Below are 23955 nucleotides of genomic sequence, written 5' to 3'. Positions count from 1 at the left end.
CCTAAATCTGCCAGTGTTATTCTAAGGTGAATCTCTTGTAGTTTTCAAAGACACGTGTACTTGAATTTGATTTAATAACAATAATTCACTCTTATCTAAATGCAATATGCTACATAGCCTACATCAAGGTTATTTATAATTGATCAATAGCATAGGAGTAAGGCTTTTTATGTTTTGGTTTCTGAATTTATTTTCAGGATTCATATATTATGTCTCATTCATTTAAAAAAAAAAGTTCACTTTTCCCTATCGCATTTTCCTCAAAGAAGAAACAAGGAGAGAATCAACATTCTAAAAGCAAAATATCATAGGTGCAGTATCAGTGTTGTGTAATATTTTGCTATTTTTACATTTATCTGTGACAAACAACTGCAAATTAACTAACCCATGCAAAAAACACTGATTTACCTACCTACAATATAATATTCTACAACTCTTAAAGGAAGGGATATATAATGCACATTATTGCTTAATATCAACATGTATAATCGTATAGTTAATTAATAGAACGGTTAAATGTTACAGCTATTATATATAAAGGGTGCAGCCATTTTGTACCATATGCCCTCTGGTGAGCTGGTGGTTAAGTAATACCTAACTTGTCACATCAGGAATTAAGTCTTCAGACTGAAGAAACAAAAACATACCTGATTTTTGCGGATGCATTGCAATGTTCTGTAATAATATCCATCCCAGTAAGCCAGCAACAAAGTATATATAATTTTTCAATACAAAAATAAACCACCATTGTCAAAGTGTTGAAATAACTGTATTATGTTTTGTACATAAATTAACCCACATACTGAAATAATAATCAGTGTTTTCTTGGTTAATTGGTCTTTTCTTTCCTTGGCCTCTACCCGAGGTTCCTGATTGGCAGGTGTATATTTAGACGGTCTCCAGACACTGTGTCTAGACACACTAAAAAGATCACAGGGTATTGTGTGTGATAAGCGTGCGGACACCCCTCAAATCATAATGGACATTATCAGCCGTCCTGCTTTATTACTGTAAGTAATTCTGTAAACCCCTTGATTAAGTAGATTTTCCCATCTGAAATCACAAAACTGACCAATTGCGTAGTCCCAAAGAAAAGAAAATTATCACTTGGGTGTCGTGAGTGGTCCGTTTTGCTCGAACGTACCAATAGGCCTAATAATATGCATTTTTTTAAAGAGAAAAATACTGTAACTCCATTTCTTTCTACCGGCCTCGGTGGTGTCGTGGTTAGGCTGGTAGGTACTGGGTTCGGATCACAGTCGAGGCATGGGATTTTTAATCCAGATACTGACTCCAAACCCCTGTGTGAGTGCTCCGCAAGGCTCAATGGATAGGTGTAAACCACTTGCACCAACCAGTGATCCATAACTGGTTTTTCAAAGGCCATTGTTTGGGCTATCCTGTCTACTGTGGGAAGCGCAAATAAAAGATCCCTTGCTGTTAATTGGAAAGAGTAGCCCATGAAGTGGCGACAGTGGGTTTCCTCTCAAAATCTGTGTGGTCCTTAACCATATGTCTGATGCCATATAACCATAAATAAAATGTGTTGAGTGCGTCGTTAAATAAAACATTTCTTTCTTTCTTTCCATTTCGTTCTATTGATGCAAATTGAAATATATTTAGTTAAATAGTTTATTATACTATCAAGTCATTCATGTTGTTTTACAAGTCAGGTCCTAAAGTAGAGCGTTTGTTTACACTGTGCATAGAGCTGTTGGACGGAGCTGATGTCACTTCGCCCCAAGCTATACCACCGGTCAAAATGGCTGCCCCCAGTTAGCAGGAATAATCAAATTTTTACGTGTTTTTCATTTGTTAAAGTGTCAGTATGTTGGTGGTCGGGGTATGCATCTTTTCAACATATAGGGCTCTTATTTGAGTTGATCCTCTCTTTAAAATAATGATGAGTAACTAGTGAAGAATATTCACCATGTTTGAACATGGCCCTAAACAGACATATTTGAGTATTTGACTCACTAATATTTTAGATTCCACCCCACCCCTTTTCCCTTCACTGTGGATGCCCATGATGGGGATGGGTGGGTAGTGTGGGTGATCATATAGAATAGAGATTCTCCTACTATGTGGACAAATTTCGGGAAATACGGGTGAACATGAGTGGGGGAGTTGGGACGGTGAATAGATCTGGTTTAAAGCGTAGATTCTAGTACTTTGCAGAACAATTTTGAGATACTTTCCTACTAATAAATTACTTTATTAGATAGAAATGTTTGTCTGGATGCAATTAAGGGTATTTTAAACATAGTACATAATCTTTTTGTTTTTCTTCTTTCAAACCTGTTTCAATATACAACGAATAGCTGTTTCTAACTGTACTTTTTCTAATTCTTTATTCTGTCCACCAAGTTACCCATGCAATAAACTACCAATATACTGAATGGGTTTAACCATTCTATCACAAAGTAGATCAAGTATATCAAAAATCTACAAAAGCCTGCATGATAATACATGTAGGTCAGAATGACAAGGTCATATGATGGGAAATATTTACTATATGCTACTGTCTGCTAAGTTACCTTCAACTATAGCAAATAGGTAGAAATGTAATTTTGTCGGGGTTAATGCTAGCATGTTACTACAGTCAAACCCCTCAAAACTGGACCCCTCTGTAAACCAGAAATTTTTCATGGTACCATTTTAGATATCAGTACAGAATAGAACTCATCTTTACTAGATACACCTTACGTTTTACTTGTTTCCATTGGTGTCTGGTTTAGAGGGGTTTCACTGCATTGATATATCTCTTACATTATTGTGTATACCACATAATGGTGTAATCTATTTAAAGTATAGTCCTGGAATATTGGCTATAAATGCAAATTTTGGACATTTAGTAACGGTGGACAACATCGTAATTTAGTGGACAGTACAAAATACATAATTGTGTAATAACATTGAATTATACTGTAAATGATATTTACTAATGGCAACATACTTCTCTTATTAGTTATTTTAATAAACACAGGTAAAAAGAATTGTGGTTTGAATCTAATAGTATGTTTTGTGTTTTTTAGTGGAATTTTAAAAATAGCTACCAATAGGTTGATTGCAAACCATAGTGGCATTCCAGAAATCAGGATAATGCTAGAAATACTAAAACATCAGGTATAAATAAAGACGTTCTCTGTGAACAATATCAAGTACAAAAGCATCTTACACATATACAGTACTACATGTATATACAAAAGCATTTCACAAGGTCAATATTTAAAGTGCCAAAACCATAAATTGAGCACTGAATACTGCTGTCTGCCATTGGTGAGATATGAGTGTACATGTATTAATTTCTGTGGTCATAATTATGTTGATTAAAAGAATGGATGTAGCAACTGTATGCACAGTGGCTTGGTAGTTTGTATTGAATCTGATTTCTCAGACTATATGTCACAATTACGACATCCAGTTTGGTTGAATTAAATAAATAAAAAAACAAACTAACATCTACAAATAGTACAACCAACACTAAACTGTTTATGGATCTTCTTGTGTATAACCCCCAGGGTCCCATTCAATTTGTCCACTCATGATCATTCTTGTACTTCAAACTCTGATACAAATGAAGGAAATTTGTGCTTATTTGCCATATCTGACTGAATGTCTTGACAATTCTGCAGTGAACAATAGTCACCCTTTATTATGAGACATACCATTATGGGTTATCACATGTGAGACGGGATAAAAATAGGTCATGTTGTAATTGTATCGGTGGAGAAAAAATGTATTAAAAATAACCATTTGTGTCCGACTATTCTGGTCATAATCTGCAATAGTGGAGGTCTTAAGTACCTGACTATTTTTATTAAAAAATAATAAGGAACTATTCCAATCTATTTAGTGTCTTTACAGTGTGATGGCCAGGGTGGTCATTAGATGGAGGGAGAATAACTGGTTACTGTCTTAAGATATCGACTTTATCCTGCAAAGAACAGCATTTGCCATTCAACCTGAGCATAATAAAGCCGATATCTTAAGGCAGTCATTTTATTTATCATGCACAGTACTCAGAGAATTATATTTATTCCAGATTTTGGACATAAAGTGAGAACCATTAATCTAGTAAAGATTTCACAGTATGATATTTTTATTCCTAATATATGATACTGAAGATATTGAAACACACGAGGGTCATAATCTCTTTATCATATAATCTCAAGCTTAATGCAACATATTTTTGTAAACTGTATACGCAACTTTAATTCCAGTCTGCCATTACTAGATATTCAAATGATGTAAGAATGTGATTCTGATTCAAATGACGTCATTTTGGATGTCCCTACACTAGTAGTGCTGAATGTGAAATTGCTATTGAAATGTTTTTATTTGAATGCACACATCAATTATGGAGTGTCACAATTATGCATGCAGTGTCACCGTAGAACATTTGCCATGACCTCAATTAATCTAGTTTGAAAAATATCACATACTTTGATTACACTAGATGTGCTAGCTATTATATGATAAATATATGAATATAATAAATAATTTTGTACATTTCTTACATAAATCTTCAAGTAATTGTGTATGCATTCAAATTAAAACTTAATATGACTATAGGAAAATAGCAATAAGAATTCAAAGTGCAAATTCAAGAAATGAGAATGTTTAGTTTTTGTAGTGCAATGGCAAACAAAGTCCACAGTACGGGTGCTTGTCTGTTATTATCGTGCAAACAGAATGCTCCCACATCAAACATCCATCACAACCCTTCCATTCCAAGCATTTTAGTTGTGGACGCAAACACAGTTTGGAGTCGCAGTTGTCTGTGTTCCTGGCAGCTAGCAGTGTCTTCATCACATACTCCCGATAGTATGGAACGTGGTGCTGGCGCATGACTGTCGGGCAAACATCTTTTACAAGGCATTCAGCATTCTGTCAATAAAAATGATAGATGTACTTTTTCTATTCCACATAACCACATATGATGGAGTTTTATAATCATTCATTTTCATTTCAGCTTATTTAGTGCTTATATCCAATTAAGGTTCAAGCATTTTGTGTATAGCTTTATCATGTACTGTTACATATCAAGTTTGATTTTCATGGTGATTTTCCCATTTGACAGAGTTATGGCCCTTGAACTTAGGAGATAAGAAAAATTTTTGGGCCCAGTAATGGACATGTATTGCTTGCTTCATATTGTGGCTGTGGGGTTTTTATGATTAATAATGACTACATTATTACCAAGAAGCAAACTTTTTTACATCGGAGTATAATTTTAATTTAATTTTATGATAGTTGAAGAATGGTTGGGTTGGAGCAATTAGTTCTTAAGTTTATTTTTAATTTTTAATGTTAACATATATTCAGAAGTTACAATTATAATGACATCAATAATGTATGCAATTAATGTGACATCACAAAATGTGTTACAAATTATCATTACTTATTGCTTATACATATGAATGAATACACAACAATAATGCATTAATTTTTGTTGCCTAGGGGGAAAAAAATCAGGTGATGTTGAAATAACTGACCATGCATGTGAATATACTGCAACTGTTCCCATCCAACTGCTGGCTGCAGAGATATTGCACACTCTTCCACTCAGCAAGACCCTCAGGCACATGTTTCTCGCGCTCTGCTCTGCTATGTATTCACTGCAATCAAAGTTGGTACTTGTCAGTGTTTCAGCCAGAATTTTGACAGGGCAGGGAATTAGTTTAATTGTAGGACATGCATAATACATTGGGGTGATTTTCTTTAAAAATGTTAGGGTTGCACAATTTTTCTACTGACTGCTAGGTAATTGGAACCACAACTATTATTTTGTTTGACTACTAGAGTTAGTGGTATCACAAAAAGTAAAACAATTATGATTTAAGACACCTACTTGTTACCACCTTCTGTTTTCTGAAAGGGGCCGATCAGGTCTATCCCTATTAAATCCCAAGGAGAATCGGTCTCGATTGGATGCAGAATTGGTGCTATTGTCTTTAGCCTTTCCTGGCGCTGACACTGGTCACATTCGTTGATCTGAAGGGTGAAACATTGTGAAACAGATTAATCACCATAGATGTACAGGCTCCCATTTATTATTAATGAAAATGCGAGAATCTGGATAACAGCATGTATTCATTTGCATTAGTACCAAACAATTATATTGGGTTCAAAACACAACACTATACATTTTGTGCATGGATTAAAACTTAAGATTATCTCCAACTCTAAATTCAGCAAATGATTTTAGTGCATAATACATGTAAGATCCAAAATTCATTTTCTATACAATCATCTGGCAACATTATGATTTTCTAATAACACTTTTAGGGAACATAGTCAAATTAGCCAATTGCTAAAAACAATTATGAAGTGGCTACAACATTTAGATGTTAAATAATAATTTTATTTTTAAATTGGCCACTGTTTAATAATTTTCAAGGAAATACCCCACATATCTCAAAATTCATTCTGGGGCGAGCCATGGATTCTGTACATTAATGTTCATAGAAAATATAGTATGAATGGGAAAAGTTAACTTACCCATTTCTCAACATCCTTTGCCATCCCCAGCCAGTAATAGGATTCCTGTATCTTGTCCAGCGTTTTGTTTCTGCCCCAATGTCCACCAGTTCCTGGTTCATCATGGCAGTGCTTAAGGGCAGACACACGCTCTTCTCTGGAATGGCATACCAGCTGGTGTTTTCCCTTGGCTTCATAATAAAGATTGTCACCTGGAGAAAAAGAATGTTAATTATAATTTAATTAATGTTATTAAAAGATGGGGACATTATATCATGGCTCTGAAAACACCCCATGATAAATGGCCTTGAATGGGTTAAATACATCAGACTATATACTGAGCTATGTCATGTCACATAGGTCAAATTTTGCTGTTTCGTTTTACTATTAACACTATGTTATATGCATAATTAGTATTATAAAACAGGGTATAAATCATGGTCCTACTAACAGCACGATACATGGCCTGCAGGGGTGGAAATATTACATTAAGATGTAAGTACAAGTAGATTTAGTAAACAAGTATTCCACAGAATTAAATGTCTCTTGTATTCAGTGTCACTGATACTTGCATCCATATTTTTTTTTTAATTCAATTAAAAATGATTAATTTAAAAACACCTTTAACAATCACACTTTTCCAGTTTGATTCGATTAAAAAAAAAAAAAAATAATAATATAAAAAGTTTGTGCCTACCTACAGTATGTTATAAACTTATTACATGGATATATAGTATTATAAAGCAGAGGGCCATATGTCATGGTACTGCACAGCACCATGACAAATGGCCTGCATGGATGAAATATAGATCTGCATATACATACAAGTAATTTAAGTTATTTTATTACTATAATAAGAAGCCATGTCATGTCATGTCTAGTTCAAATTACATTATACATGTTTCTTCTTGTTATTATAAGTATGTTATAAACTTATTACATGGATATATAGTATTATAAAGCAGAGGGCCATATGTCATGGTCCTGCACAGCACCATGACAAATGGCCTGCATGGATGAAATATAGATCTGCATATACGTACAAGTAATTTAAGTTATTTTATTATCATCAGGCTTTTAAAAAAAAATGTTTCTCCAGTTTCCTGATCTACCCTCATTTTATGTAGTGACCCTGAAATTTTTTGAAGCAATAAACAAAAAAAAAAAAAAAAAAAAATTAAAAATTTAAATAAAGATCCCTGATTTTTTGCAATCAGCAAACTAGATTCAGAACACCTTTGCTGATTACACTTTTCCGGTCTGATTCGATTAAAAATAAATAAATAATAAAAAGTTCCTACCTACCTACAGTATGTTATAAACTTATTACATGGATATATAGTATTATAAAGCAGAGGGCCATATGTCATGGTCCTGCACAGCACCATGACAAATGGCCTGCATGGATGAAATATAGATCTGCATATACGTACAAGTAATTTAAGTTATTTTATTATCATCAGGCTTTTAAAATATTATAACAGGATACTGATATCCTACAAGCAGATCTAACAAATTATATTTAGGAATTGTAGCTGATAGATAAATATGATTTGAGGAATAATCAAAAACATACCTTTAATGGAATATTTTTTAACGGCCTTTCTGATTCCACTTTGGTGACCGACAGTTACATCTGGGTGATGTTTTCCTTCCTTCAAGTAATAAAAAATATACAGTGACCGATTGTCAGCATTGGAATGTGGCGGTGGTGTTTCTACCTGTAGTGACATAATTGAGAATTTTTTTTTTATATAGCACGTGTGTGACAGAATACAGAATACTTGCATAAAAACCCCGGATATCTGAGAGGGTATGGCAGGATGTGTTGAGAGCCTTTTTTATAAAGGTAAAAAATGTTTGGATGGCCAAGTCATTAATTGCAGTGAAATCACTAGGAGATTAATGGATTATCTCTAACTATAGTTTGCCTAAAATTAACTGAATTTCGTTTTTAACTTCACCCAATAAAAACATATTTATGACAAAGGATAAAAAGACTACACCCTTTATATCTCGCTACAGTATTTCCTTTGATTTACAATGATTATTTCCTGAATTTGTCCTCTGAAACCATCTTAGATTGGAGATGGAGTAGCTAAGCTTTGTGTTATAATAACAAGACTTTGTGGATTAACAACTTATAGAAATATAAGTAAGACCATACTGCAAAGCCAATCAATAAAGCTCAGTTTCTTTCGAGCAGTTTGAGTTTCTCCCTGAATTTGTCCTCTCAAATCATCTTGGCTTGGATTGGAGCCCGAGTAGCTAAGCTTCATGTTATAACAACAATATTTTGCTGTTTAACAACTTAGAAAAATATAATTAAGACAACATTGCAAAGCCAATCAGTAAAGCTCACAGTCACAGTTTCTTTCGAGCAGTAACTTCCTGAAGTGAATAGAAACGTAATGTAAACAACACTTCAAAAAGTATTTCAACAATATATAAACTCTAAACTGTATAGAGCTGCTTTTCCTCTGATATATTTATATATGGAGCATAATGAAGTAATAACGAAATATAACAACTTTGATTTCTTTGTTACCTAATTTCGATAAAATCACAACAAATCCGCAAGACCGGGCCATTTGTCACGCCGAAATTGACAGGTTGGGAAAACCTGTGACGTAATTTCTTAGCTGAGTTCTAATTGGTCAAATGTATTCACCGCGCCGTATGTCACGGCGGGCCATATGTCATGCCACACCGGAATGTTGACATATTTTTGAAAGGACCAAGTGAAATCCACCCCGACAAATCGAACGACAGCTATTTTCGTGCCCTGTTCCAAAACCGGAAATAACCATTTTAGGCCACGCCAAAAAATTAAGGGATTTTCAGTACTTTTAAAATTGGATTGCTGTTTGATTGTTTTCACATTTAACACTGTAGAAGTTCTATTATATCAATATCCAAAGGGAAATAACTGCAACACCATAACAATTTAAAATTCCAACAATTTAAAGTGCACACAAACGACAGAATAAGTGCATACTTATTGCTCATTGCTTTGATTTGTAACACAGTGATGACAAAAGAAATTATCACCAAGGCGTATCACCCTTTCTTTGGTGCAATAGCCCAAATGCACCCAATGAGGGCACCCGTCACATTGGACCCATTTTGTAAACACCACTGAAATGCTCTGTTGTACTTGCGTGGGTGTAAACATGTGACAAACACAGCATTTTTCACTCTCTTCGATATCGATATCGCTGTTGTCTGATGAAGGTGAATACGAGTCAGGATTGTTGTAAGTTGACGGTCCAGGTTGAGGAGAGCTTGTATTTTTGCAGTTTTCAAATCTTTTTTGTTTCTTTGCAGTTTTCCCTGACTTGTTCTTGGAGTTCCTACTGTTTTTGATAGTAGGTTTGGTTGTTCCACTGGCATGCATGTAGTCGTCAACTTTCTGAGTAATATGGCTTTCCGTTATAGGTCGACCTGATACGACTTTACTGAGAGATCTCCGTGGCTTTTTGTTGTTATCTAGCTGCTTTGTGTTTCTTAGATTAGCAATTTTTTGGCATAAAAATGCACTTGGTGACTCAGAAAGACAAACTTCTGTTTCCTTGTTTGTTGTGGTGCAAACATTTTCAGTAGGAACAGTTTGATTGTCCAGGCCATCTGGTATCTCTGAATATCGTTGGCTTCGGCATTGTCTTGACCATTGTGATAAATTTCAGCTGGCATTACACTTTCATTGCTGATCACGTTTCTGCATAAAGGAAAGATTCCAGTCTTACGGAATGCAGCATGAAGGTTCTCGGCTGACAAGGCTCGGGAGTAAACCTTACAGGACAACTCGCAGATATTGTATCGAGTTATAGCTGTCGATGTTTGCCTCATTATTTTGTGACACTCATAACTGTAGAATTTTTGTAAAGGACCGTAGCATGCAACATCCAAGGGTTGTAAAATATGGGATGTATGTGCAGGCAAAATAAACAGGATTATTTTCTTTTCTTTTGCCCACTCCACCAAATCTAAAGACACGTGTGATTTGTGACCATCGAGTAGAAGAAGTAAGTGCTGATCTGGCTGTCTTTGGGGTATAAACTTTATAAAATGATCTTGCAGGTAATGTCGGAAGATGTCAGAATTTGACCATCCTGTATCTGACATTTCGCAATCTGCACCTGGAGACGCTCCATGCATCAGTTCTGGCATCTTCCTCTTTCCGGCAAAAACGAAGAATGGTGGTATTGCTATACCACTAGCACTTCCACATCCAATAATGGTTGTTGTCAGTGACTTTCCTGAGGTAACAGCCTGGGGATGTTGGTCCCTTCCAGCAACAACACGTGGGGGACTGTGGTTCTGGGTGATACCTTTTTCGTCGACATTGAAGATCAGGTGTGGCTTATCGTAAAGACTGTACTTAGTGATGATATTTTCAAGCTCATCAAAGTATGAACAGACAACTGTAGACGAGGTACACTTTGCTCTAAACTGTTCAAGGGCACGTGGTTTGATAAGTCGCAGTTCAGGCCATCTACGGATGAAGAGATAGAGCCAGCCTAATGTAAAAGGTTTCTCAGAAATTCTTTTTCCCAGTTTGACAGCATAGTCTGTGGCTATATCAATCACCTCCTGCCTGGTGTAACCGTACCCATACGATGCCATCCTCTTCAAATGTTCCACAATCTTGGCCTCTTCATCCAAGGTAAGTACTGGCAAACAACCTGAACTAACACAGTCAATGTCAATTTTTCCAAGCGCACGATCTCTGAGTGTTTGCTCAGGAATACCAAATTGTCTAGATGCCCCTTTAACTGTAATTTTGCCATCTTTTACTGCAAAGTAAGCTTCTGTGAGGGTATTGGTACTGTACGATCGGTATTTTCTACCTTCTCTTTGATTTAACTAAAAAAAAAAAAAAAAGTTTTACTCATAGATGGATAAAAAAGCGTTTTACAAATATATTAGTGACTGAATTGCTGGAAAAAAATATGAAAGTCATCAAGTAAATACTAGGTTCACAAACACAACCATTTCTGTCATGAAACATGATTATATATAGCTTAAAAAATACTTTTAAGGTCCAAACTAAGAGAGAGAAAAATTATTTGTTAAAAAATTAAGCTAATTTTTCCACTTCGCCGAAACACAAATAAAAAATTATATTTGGCCTTAAATAAATGTTTTGCCGACGTCATATCCTGGTAGAGAAGGTTGGCAATCCAGAAGTACGTCGGTCACGATAATTTAGGGATTTTATTAAAAATTAGTGGCTATTTTTGGAAGCGGACATTTTGGTATTAGTGAAAAGTGATAAAATATCAAGTACATAATTCATTATGCTATCATTTACCTTTTTGTGTCGCATTCTTTTTGTAACTGCTGCTTAAAATAGATTAGTATTTACCCTTTATTTTTGACAGCTGCAAATCACGCGCAGCGCGTGAGCACGCGAGATTTCATCATTTCCTGTTTGGGCACGAAAAGACATGAGGCACGAATATTGAGTACCATACATAAAACTTTGTAGTTCCACCTATTTTTCTTGTATTATTTTTGTTTTCTACAGGTAATGACAATATGTATATAATGTAAAGACACGTATTTTATAAACTGAAACTACGATTTTAAATGTTTGTCCACGTCTCTCACGTTATATTTGTAAGCCTACATGTAATTAGCCATTCGTACGCAGTCATTCACAAATATGGCTAATACCGTCCCGTCTTGCCATTTCGTGGTACTCACCAATTCGGGGTATTTCCCCAAAACGTCATATCTCGCGACAGTTCATGTGTACTGCGCCACCTAGCGAACGTTTCTGAAGAGAAAGCGTCCCTGGATACCGGAGAACAAAATGTTCAAGATTGCATCAATTAATGTAAGTATAATTAAACTACATTGTCAAACAAGTAAAATACATTGTTCTTACCAAAATGCATTTTATACCATTGAGCAAAATAAAGTACCGAAGTTAGTACAAGACCTGTAACATGAAAATGTATGCATCGTCTGCTCTACCTTGGTATTGTAAATTATAATCACGTGACATGTGACGTGGCTTTCGCCAATTTTTGAAATTATGGAATCGCATAAGGGCTATCTCTTATATCTGATTCCTTGTGTTTTTTTAGGATTTCACGTCACGTCATAAAAAGCGCTATCGATCATATAGCCCTACTCAACTTAAAAATGCATATGCAGATGTCACTGAAAAGGGAACTTCTGTATATAAGGCTGCCAGGCTGTATTCTGTTCCTGAACAAACACTCAGAGACAGAATATGCGGGATTATTTCCCCAGACACGACAAGGTCCGGACCTGGTCCAATGTTTTCCTTGGAAGAAGAAACAAACTGGCAGAACATTTGAAGTTGATGGCGTCTGTTGGCTATGGCTACACAAGAGCGCAGGTTTTAAATCTTGGAACCGACTATGCCACCCACTTAAACAAACGGCCACACGATTGCAACTCTCTTTCTCTACAGTGGTTTTATGGGTTCATGGGAAGATGGCCAGAATTAAAGTTGAGACGACCCAAATCCTTGTCAGAGCTTCGAGTCTACGCTACTTCAGAGGAAAGCATAACGAAATACTTTGATGAACTGGAGACAATTCTTGAAAAGTATGACCTCAAATCATCTCCTGAAAACATATATAACGTGGATGAGAAGGGAATTAGTATGACTCACGCACCTCCGTATGTTGTAGGATCCACAGACGAGGTTCCAATTGAAATATCGCCAGAAAGATCATCCACAGTCACTATGATAGGGTGTGGCAATGCACTGGGTCAACAAATCCCACCATATTTCATTTTTCCTGGGGCTCGAATGCGCCAAGAATTATTAGAAGGAGCCACCATTGGTACGAATGGCACTGTTAGTAAGTCAGGATGGTCCAATTCAGACATATTTCAAACATGGCTTGTAGATCATTTTGCGAAGTACGCAAAAGTTGGTGGAGATAAGAAGACATTATTGTTGTATGATGGTCACAGATCCCATATTTCACCTTATTTGGTTGACTTTGCAGTGCGGAATGGAATCATCCTGTTTGTTCTACCACCTCATACAAGCCATATTCTTCAGCCGATGGATGTGGGTTGTTTTGGACTGTTTTCTAAAGTTTTCAGTGATGAATCTCGAAAATGGCAACGTTCTCATTCTGGAACTCTCACCCGCTACAATGTCTGCTCTATTGCATGTCGAGCTTACGACATCTCGCTGACTCCCAGGAATCTTCAGACTGCTTTCAGGAAGAGTGGGATTTATCCATTTAACCCAACAGCAATTGATTCATCTCTGTTGAAACCTGCCCAGTATGCTAAAAAGAGAAGAGCTGAACAATCTACAGAAACTGCGAGTAACAATGCCGATATTTCTCAACCACAAGACAGAAACACTGTTAACAATTTCTTTTCAAGTCACCTGCCAGTTGTACACCACGATAAACCCAATCAGTCTAAACCCGGGCGTTCAGTTCACAAGGTTGTTGGTGGAAAACCAATTACAGAGCCAGATGTATCATCCCAACTGTATGAATATGTCTCTTCCTCTAAAAGACCCAAAGTTGTTTCTTCAAGAAAAACAAAAGCTGTAGTACCAATCAAAAAATCAAATTCACCGCAGCCAGGGCCCTCAGGAGTTGATAACGGGCTGATATCAAGTGACAACTTCTCGGAATCGGAAACTGAAGATGACGAAAAGTGTTGTGTTTGTGGGCTTTTTCAACCAGTTGAATTAAAAAGATGCACTTCACTGGTATTTACTCTGTGGGGACAGTGCATGTTCCAAAACTGTAATCACTGGGTTCATTTAAAGTACTGCTGTGATGTACGATGTCTACGACGACATGACGTGTTTTTCTGCCCGTGTCATGGCTTGCCATGCAAGCAGGAAGAATAAACATACATGTATCTTCGAGAGCTGTGAAGAAACCAGACCTGTAAATATGTTACATTTACGTTGGACATTTGTGTGTTTGGATACATGTTAAATATAAGTTATATTATAACAATGACTAACATATTTTGTGCTTCGATTCTTTACGGAAATTCCCACTTTACGTTCGCGACAACAGAAACTGGTTGCCATCACTGGCCTGCCATAGATTGACTGAATGACGTATACCCCGAATTGATAGGTACGTCATTATGCAGACGGGTTTTCCAGAGGCCTCGACGGTGATCATGTGTCGGCAATTTCCATCGGGGATGAATTGATTTTATGTAGCAAAGCATAGTAGGGTAAGTGAATTTTAACTTAGTGAAAAAATATTAGCTGTATGTTTCCTTTGTTTATAATAGTAACCAATTCTTCGCTAATGCCACGAAAACTCGGTACGCGTGGGTATAAATAAAATGTAGTTTTTTAAAATTCCATTTTCGTTTAATTCGGGCAAAAATCAGTCTGCCCTGCCCCCTACAAAAATAAGAGCCCGTATGACCTGTTAGATCGCCAGTCTAGAATCGCTAAAATCGCTGCACACGTGTCTTTGTATTTGCCCCATAAGACTATTCAGTAATGTTGCCCCCCCCTCCCCCCAGTGTGAGAGCCGTCCACCCCTATTGTTTGCTTGATTGATTGACTGAAAAAAAAAACGAAAAAAAAGTTTACTGTACAAAGAAAAGAATCGGCACAAGTTTGACATGAGGACCTTTATAAAACCATGCCACCGCCATTGGTCTTGTTTCGCATGTGCCATTGCACGTGCTTTTCGCATACTCGACTTTGGCAGAGAGGGGGAAGGGGTCCTCTATTTGGTTTTGTCAACGGAGTGATAATTTCTTATTCGGCTTAATTATAATTCGCATTTAAACATGCAGTCTGTACCACTATAGGGTGGATTATTTTTTTCAGTGGAATTTTTGTTTTACACAATCGCATTCTGATGCAGGAGAGTCAGTCGGCCACTGATCTGTGTATTCACACGGTCAATCTGAGCTAGCCCTAGCCTTTAGACTGTCGTTGAAAATAATTCTGTATTCAGGAGTATATCCAGGAATTATTTTGTGGGGGGTGGGAGACTAACCAGAAAAGGGCAAATGGAACAACACGTCAAAAATAATAATTAATAATTTTCTTTTGTGACTGTTTTGTGTGTGTCACTATATTAATATTTATCATTATTAACAAGGGGTCTAACCGTCCTGCTTCAAAATTATTTGCTTAATTTTAATATTTAAACAGGGGCGGATTATATCCGGCTAAAAAAAGAAGAAAAAAAACCCCCACCACGTAGATAACCTGTAAAATTTATGATTTCGGACCACCCTCCCCCACACACCTAAAGCATAATCCGCCCCTGTATTATGATAAATACTAAACAGTCCCAAAGTTGATATTTTGCTATGTCATTTCTTTCTATTTTCAAGCCTTTGTTCCTTTCACAAAGAAAATGTGACTTTTAAAAGTCATCAATATAATAATAATTATTATTATTATTATTATTGATATATACGATAATAAATGAAAACAATTATTTATTATTAGTAATAATAATATTAATTATTATTATTATATACTAGAATGCCAGAAATCAAATATAATTCAACTTGTTGAAAGTACACAACGAAAATAATAAGGATCGCGCACCTTTACTTTTGACACACGCCCCGTTTATCTGACGTCATGGGACGCCATCGTTGATTTTCAATCGATTTTAGAAATTGCTAATTAGGGGCGTAATCAGGAGGATGGGAACCCTATGGAGTTGCAAATGATCATAAAATATGTCCGGCAGGATCCACGAACGTGCTGAAAGTGCTAACATGTTGGAAATAGTGTTTTTGAAGGCGTAAGCCTCTATTTTTCGAAAGTGATCCGGAACTGGACAAAGTGATCCGCAACTGGCGCAAGTACGCCAGCTCGAACAACACTGTTTTTGGTGCCAAATGTTTACCTAAATTTACATTTTATATCACTGTTTATTTATATGGTTGATTATCTTTATTACCAAGAATTTCTTTTAAAGTCATACGCGCGCATGTTGACAGAATTCACAATTTTGTTTGAAGTGATCCGGAACTGGCGCATCACCTGTATTGTCTTTTTCATCAGGTATTACATGGTATGATAATGACATAAATCCCTGTGCATGGCTGATGCCCTATTATAGAATAGAGTTTGGAACTATATAGCCATTTTCGTCACGAAAATCGGTTTAAGGGCAGATGGGGTGGGTATTGAGGTTGTATGGGTGTCCGTGAAATTAAGTTGTTACCTATTTTCAGGCTCCATTTACAGACAGAACTAAATGATGTGACTTAAATCCCTGTGTGTGGCTGATACCCTATTATAGTGTAGAGTTAGGAACTACATAGCCATTTTCGTCACGAAAATCGGTTTAAGGGCAGATGGGGTGGGTATTGGGGTTGTATGGGTGTCCGTGAAATTAAGTTGTTACCTATTTTCAGGCTCCATTTACAGACAGAACTAAATGATGTGACTTAAATCCCTGTGTGTGGCTGATACCCTATTATAGTGTAGAGTTAGGAACTACATAGCCATTTTCGTCACGAAAATGTTTTTAGGGGCAGATGGGGTGGATATTGGGGTTGTATGGGTGTCCGTGAAAATAAGTTGTTACCTATTTTCAGGCTCCATTTACAGACAGAACTAAATGATGTGACATGAATCCCTATGTGTGGCTGATACCCTATTATAGTGTAGAGTTAGGAACTACATAGCCATTTTCGTCACGAAAATCGGTTTAAGGGCAGATGGGGTGGGTATTGGGGTTGTATGGGTGTCCGTGAAAATAAGTTGTTGCCTATTTTTAGACTCCATTTACAGACAGAACTAAATGATGTGACATGAATCCCTATGTGTGGCTGATACCCTATTATAGTGTAGAGTTAGGAACTACATAGCCATTTTCGTCACGAAAATGTTTTTAAGGGCAGATGGGGTGGGTATTGGGGTTGTATGGGTGTCCGTGAAAATAAGTTGTTGCCTATTTTCAGGCTCCATTTACAGACAGAACTAAATGATGTGACATGAATCCCTATGTGTGGCTGATACCCTATTATAGTGTAGAGTTAGGAACTACATAGCCATTTCCGTCACGAAAATCGGTTTAAGGGCAGATGGGGTGGGTATTGGGGTTGTATGGGTGTCCGTGAAAATAATTTTTTTAGAATATTTACAGGTGCTGTATGTGATGTTGCAGAAGTGACTTGGTGTTTTATGTTATACACAACCCATTCTGAACATTGATGTGTATCTTGTTGCAGAAGTGGGTTGGTGTTTCATTTAATTGACACAAATCATTCTGAACATTGGCACTTAGTAATGTGTAAGTTGTATTTACCGTAACATTATAAGATCAAAGCTTCTTTTTATTTTTTTTAAATATTTGGAGATACCTAAAGATGGGTTGAGAGTTTAGCTGGGTTACAGCGACCCCAATATGATCAACCTCTTGATACATAACGTGTAAAATGTGTTTTCAGTTGCTTTTCATAATATTGCTATTACGTTTTTTGGGGGGTATTACTTTATTTAATTTTTTTAGAATATTTACAGGTGCTGTTGGTAATGTTGCAGAAGTGACTTGGTGTTTTATGTTATACACAACCCATTCTGAACATTGATGTGTATCATGTTGCAGAAGTGGGTTGGTGTTTCATTTAATTGACACAAGTCATTCTGAACATTGCCACTTAGTAATGTGTGAGTCGTACTTACCTTAGCATTCTAAATTAAAAGTGGTTTGTTTTTTTGTTTTTTTCCATATTTGGAGATTGCTAAAAATGGGTTGAGAGTCTAGCTGGGTTACAGCGACCCCAAGATGATCAACCTCTTGATACATAACGTGTAAAATGTGTTTTCAGTTGCTTTTCATAATATTGCTATTACGTTTTTTGGGGGGTATTACTTTATTTAAATTTTTTAGAATATTTACAGGTGCTGTTGGTAATGTTGCAGAAGTGACTTGGTGTTTTATGTTATACACAACCCATTCTGAACATTGATGTGTATCATGTTGCAGAAGTGGGTTGGTGTTTCATTTGATTGACACAAATCATTCTGAACATTGCCACTTAGTAATGTGTGAGTCGTACTTACCATAGCATTATAAATATAAATATTTGGAGATGGCTAAAGATGGTTTAAGAGTCTAGTTGGGTTACAGCGACCCCAAGATGATCAACCTCTTGATAAACGCAAGAAGGGAATATTCTTGTTTTTTTTTTTTAAAGTTTACAATGATCAAGAAGATGATGGATGGTGTTTTCTTTTTGAAGACAAGCGACATCAAGTTCAAGTAGTTAAACACATATACATATTTTGTTCTCATACCCTGACTGATGACCAGCTATGGTTTCATGTACAAATTTTTAAAGTACATGAAAGGCCTATTGAGAACAAAAGTACATTTTGAAATGCTAACAACGAGGCCGAAACCTTTGTAGTGACATTGTTTTCTTCTGTCTTTCTTGATTTCTGAACAATGCACAGTGCATCCACTACTTATTTATTATAACGGAAACCACCACTTCATAAGTATTGTAGTAACAATACCATTTATGAAATGTCCCTATACATAAAGCTCAATATGTACAGTAAACAATTCGCCACAAAGGTATCAGGGTTGATGCATTTTAGTAATAGTTGTAAAGTTTTTTTAAGATGCAATAAATGTATGATGCAAAGTATGGTTTGAATAAAAAGCAGGTAAGTTTAAATTTGTTCTACTCTATATTTAGATGATGTAGGTGGGGCATGTTGGAAGAGTTAAAGAAATTTAATTGTGAAGTTACATAAATGGGTTTGTATTTTTTAATTTATTCCATTTAACTTCCTTAAAAACAAAATACTACATAATTGAATATGTATTGGAATGCAGTATGTGATTTCGTTCTAATGTAGGGGAGACTACTCGTGTGCAGCACGTTTTTGGGTATAGGCTAGAAAAAATGTCAGGACACTCCGACCTCAAGATAAATAAACAACATTAGCCAATTAACAGTATTTTCAAAATAAATATCGACAAAATCAGGCAACTACATGTTATCTGTTCCCTTGACTGTTTTTTCATACATGAAATAACGACAATAAATGCACATCAGCAGAAATTAGTAAATTGTTACAGAATTAAAGTAGGAATCAATACACGGTCAAAATATTAATTGATACCGAAGACACAGTATCGTGTATTTTGTCAGCACTAGTATCGGGATGTATTGGTATATCCGTATCACCCCTATTAATGACATGTACGTATAGTTAGTAGCATATAATATAACGTTTAGCTGCTTCCGGTTTTCTAAATATAGCTGTAGCGGGAATTGGTGAGTTAATGGTGGCATTTTGCCAAGCGTGATTACTGCCTGTTTTTAATTAATATTGCTTTTGTTTTTGTTTTTGTTTAAAAGTTATCATGTTTAGTAATGGAAATGGATTGTCCGACTACAATTAAACACTAACAATGTTATGCCCTGTAATGCTCTGAAACGCTAAACCATACCCCATCACACATTTTGTAATGTGTAAGTTAAACACACGCAACAACATTCACAAACAAACAAGTCATGCGATATGTATACTTTAAAGTATTTGACGATGTGGGAAGGCACATTTCGATCATATGTTAATTATTTTGTGTACATACGTTTACCTACAATACAAAACAAAAGCCCCTCCTCCCCCCCCCCCCCCCCCGACTCCCCAACCCATCCCTGAACAAACAAAAAGCATACCATTTAAATAATAATGAATAACTGCTTTGTGTAACAGTTTGAGACAACCCCACCACCTCATGCATTAAATGATATTTGAATGGCCTAAACAACAATTGTTAAAGCAGTAAAATAGTAAATAGTTAATACAAAAATTCATTAGTGGTAATTTTTATATGCCCATCTATGATGGATTGTATTATGGTCTGCTAACATAATTAGAATTGAATCATACCCGTAACTTATTCATTAATATCTGTGGTTTTCCATCAAACTCCTGATGGGTGTATCGTGTACCTTGCTGGTACTCTTGTTTTTGTTTTTTTTACAAACATTAAATATTACACATTTTCTCATTTCTTTTTTCAGGTTATTGTACATCTTCAAAATGTGCAACTGAATACATACTGGTATCCTTTTTAATTACAAATATATACAGAGTGATATAAATTTTGTTCAACACTTTTAAATTTAACTATGGCAGAAAGAAAATTAGCAAAATTTATTGCAGAACATCAGGTTAATATTCCTTCAGTAGATCCCAGCTGTTTTGCTGTTTTATTAGCTGACAGCAGGGGAATATATTTGAAAAATGCACATAAGGAATTGCAATTGCCTGTAGTGTTCCTTTGTGAAAAAGGTGCTCGTACAGCAGTACTTTTTAATATTTTGAAAAGCAGGTTGCCTAAATTAATTAAAGAGCATGGCAAACCACCTGTTGTGTATGTCTGGTCGGGTACCTGCGACATTACCAAAATCTTTTCTAAGGAAAGATACATTACATTGAGAGATGAAACCTCTCAAACAGTACAAGACATTGTCAGCATTTACAAGCAGTTAATGGCCTTTGTCTTAAATGTGGGTGGGAAAGTTAGGTTTGTCGGTACGACATTCCACTCAGCTGTTGACTGGAATGCATCGAAAGGTCATACAGCAACAGATCAGTTCTTGTTGGTGGATTCACAAATCAAAGAACAAGTGGATTCACTTAACAAAGCGATTGAAGATTTGAACAGTGATCTTGGTCGCTGTACTTTAAAATTTAATTGTGACCTTTGTCGTACTCGAACAGGCCGGCAAATTTTTACTCGAACACTGCTGAAAGATGGTGTGCACCCAATTCTTGCCCAAAAGTGGCTATTGCGGTTGCATTTGGACATTGTTGAGGAATGTTATAAACTTAACTGTACTGTTTCCAGTCCAGAACTGGAATTGCATGCTGATCGGCAAGAAGTGCTTGCCTTACTGTGTACTTGAAATATTTGTTTGATGAATCTGGTACATGGGTTAGGCATGATGTATTTAGTGCTGTTGCAGCAAAGGTTACTCCACATTACCATTGGTCACATCTACCATATACTTGTATATGTAGGTTACTCTGTACAGTTGGTAGAATGGCATTCATAAATAGTATTTCCTAGACAGGACAGCACAACCATATCTACCACAAATATGGGTCCACCAGTGCACTTCAGGCAGATACTCTACCACTGACGTAATATATTTTATATTGTGCAGTGTTCGGGTCTTATATGAATAATGGATTTTTGGGGGGCCAATGGATAAAAATTATTGTGGATTGAATGGATTATTTCTTGTTTTTAATCCAAAGTTATTACTATAAAATTGCAGTAGGCAAAAGATTTTAGAATTGCTGTAGGCAATTATCCTTAAGTTCATACCCTGTGTCACATAACTAATTATAGTTTTTATATTTCAGGACATTGGCTACAATTATAAAGTGAACTTGGTACCATACGTTGCACATAATATATATGTGTATTGCTATTTGAAACGAGTGAGAATTATAGCTGAGCAGTAAACACCTGCGAATTGAAAGGAGTCATAACCATGGAATAATCACATTCTTCATTATTTCATCACATTCTTCATTATTTGGGTTAAAATGTTTACTCCTGTACAAGGATACATATATAATTGATGTGTTTAATTAAATTATTGAAATATTAAAAACTTATAACACCTACAGATACTTTATATATATTTGCAAACATTACATTTCAAGTTCATATCATTTGGCAGTGTCTGTATATAAAAAAAAAAGTATATGCAGGGCTTCTACATTATGGTAGCCCCACTCCCATGGCTAGTAATATTCAGTGTTGGGCTAGTAAATAACTACTGGAGAAAAACAACCTTGTCTTATTTTGTGAATATGAATATCCTGCCCCCTCTTGTCACCCCCAATCTAGGGGTTTTTAAGGTCTTATCTCTTTAGACAACATATCTGATTATTACTATTAGTGAAATTGTATATATTTAAAGTGGGGCTAGTTAATTTTTAATCATGGATAGTACATTTTTAAAATCACTGATCCATGGCTAAGGGATTTTTTTTTACAACATTCTAGAAGCCCTGAGTATATGTGAACAACAGTTTCACTAATTGTTGTATGGATAATTAAATAATTAATTATTAAATGTAATGGTTGAAAATCTAGCTGGGTTACAGCGACCCCAAGATGATTGACCACATTTTATAAGTCATTGGGAATCTGGGTTTAACTACTTTCAGTTAATACATTATCTTTCTGTCAGTCAAGGTGGCACTAGAAGAAGCGTCTTTCTTCTTGAATGCAAAATAAAACTTAGTAGTTAGAAAAACCTTTTTGTTCTCATACCCTGACTGATGACCAGTTATGGTTTCATGTATAAAAAATTACATGAAAGGCCTATTGAGAACAAAAATTATTTTAGAAATGCTGACAATTAGGCCGAAACCTTTGGGGTGACGCAATATTAAAAGAAATTGAAATTGAATGTGTAGGTAATATTTTCAATTTTCTACAATAAAATTTTTTTTAAATAAAAAATTTCAGTACTCCATAAATTGTTCAATGGATTGTCTTTTCTATAAAATTAAAGTAACAGTATTATACTTTTAAGTTAGTGTGTATGTACACTTAACTTACGTCACCACAAAGGTATCAGGGTTGATGCATTTCAACAACAAAAATATGTAACGAAAAGTTTAATGCATACAAGATGCAGATGGTGAGTCCCACCCCCCAACATAAACACACCAAAAAAAACCCTAATCAACAAAAACAAAGCAAGAATACAAAGCAACCAAAGGTTACAAATTAAAACAAACAACATGTTTGCTTTATTGCTAGTAAGCAAGACGTATTGGATTGGGGTTTTTTCAAAAAAATATAAAAAGGGGAAATAGTAATTTTATTTGATATCAAAGAAATTAATTAATAAACTTGTTAAATAAATTTTAAGATAAATATATAACAATTACAGTACGTTATGTTCATATACAAGGTCTCTTTATATTTATTTGTACGATATACCATTAAACAGCTCATTATTGGTATTGGGACAATGTCGAAACATTTAAGCTGGTGCTCCAAATAAAACGGATAAATGTACAAAAGTAATAAAGAGTTGTTTCCCTTGACAAGCTTTTTTGTTTTACCAATCGATAACTTCCGGTCAAAAAAGTTCGCTACAAAAGTTCGCTAGAATCACCGTAGGGACATCGCGGGTACTACGTCTTTGTCATTGTTTCATTTCCTTCTGCAAAAATAGCGCTCCATATATTGGCTAGTTTTGGAGGAAACGTCCACTATCCGACAATGCAGAGTACAATGAATTTGTGTGTGTGTGTGTGTGTGTGAGAGAGAGAGAGAGAGAGAGAGAGAGAGAGAGAGAGAGCGAGCGATCGAGAGACAGAGGGGTGTGTGTGTGTGTGGGGGGGGGGGGGGGGTATCACAAGCCTGCTATGACCCCTAAATATGTTTTATTACATTAGTCTATGCTCAACACTTAAATTAGGAATCACATTAAAATTTTCCTAAA

General features: G+C 35.8%; 2 protein-coding genes and 2 long non-coding RNA genes across 5 annotated transcripts; 2 read left to right on the top strand and 2 right to left on the bottom strand.

Annotated features, from left to right (window-relative positions):
- Positions 1-2334: 2334 nt before the first annotated feature.
- Positions 2335-9174, bottom strand: LOC121383922. 2 transcript variants are annotated; one of them, XR_005959310.1, is made up of 6 exons: positions 9032-9174; positions 8060-8204; positions 6505-6695; positions 5855-5997; positions 5499-5621; positions 2335-4890 (listed from the first exon to the last, which is right to left on the bottom strand). It is a non-coding gene; the product is annotated as an uncharacterized LOC121383922 (long non-coding RNA). The 2 variants fall into 2 exon arrangements; XR_005959309.1 differs by having other exon boundaries at positions 8060-8138; positions 9032-9173.
- Positions 9175-9990: 816 nt separating this feature from the next.
- On the bottom strand, positions 9991-11812 carry LOC121383734. Its single transcript, XM_041513831.1, has 2 exons — positions 11798-11812; positions 9991-11349 (listed from the first exon to the last, which is right to left on the bottom strand). Exons 1-2 carry the CDS (start codon positions 11810-11812, stop codon positions 9991-9993), a joined length of 1374 nt encoding a protein of 457 aa, XP_041369765.1.
- A 915-nt stretch (positions 11813-12727) lies between these two features.
- Positions 12728-15392, top strand: LOC121383733. The gene is made up of 2 exons (XM_041513830.1): positions 12728-14158; positions 15342-15392. Exons 1-2 carry the CDS (start codon positions 12728-12730, stop codon positions 15390-15392), a joined length of 1482 nt encoding a protein of 493 aa, XP_041369764.1.
- Positions 15393-20314: 4922 nt separating this feature from the next.
- On the top strand, positions 20315-22818 carry LOC121384445. The gene is made up of 2 exons (XR_005959387.1): positions 20315-21052; positions 22423-22818. It is a non-coding gene; the product is annotated as an uncharacterized LOC121384445 (long non-coding RNA).
- The last annotated feature ends 1137 nt before the right edge of the window (positions 22819-23955 follow it).

Source organism: Gigantopelta aegis, chromosome 10 (assembly GCF_016097555.1).
Source record: "Gigantopelta aegis isolate Gae_Host chromosome 10, Gae_host_genome, whole genome shotgun sequence".
In the NCBI taxonomy this organism is placed as follows: domain Eukaryota; kingdom Metazoa; phylum Mollusca; class Gastropoda; order Neomphalida; family Peltospiridae; genus Gigantopelta; species Gigantopelta aegis.
Note: the sequence above shows the minus strand (reverse complement) of the source record. Positions and strands in the feature narration are given on the sequence as shown.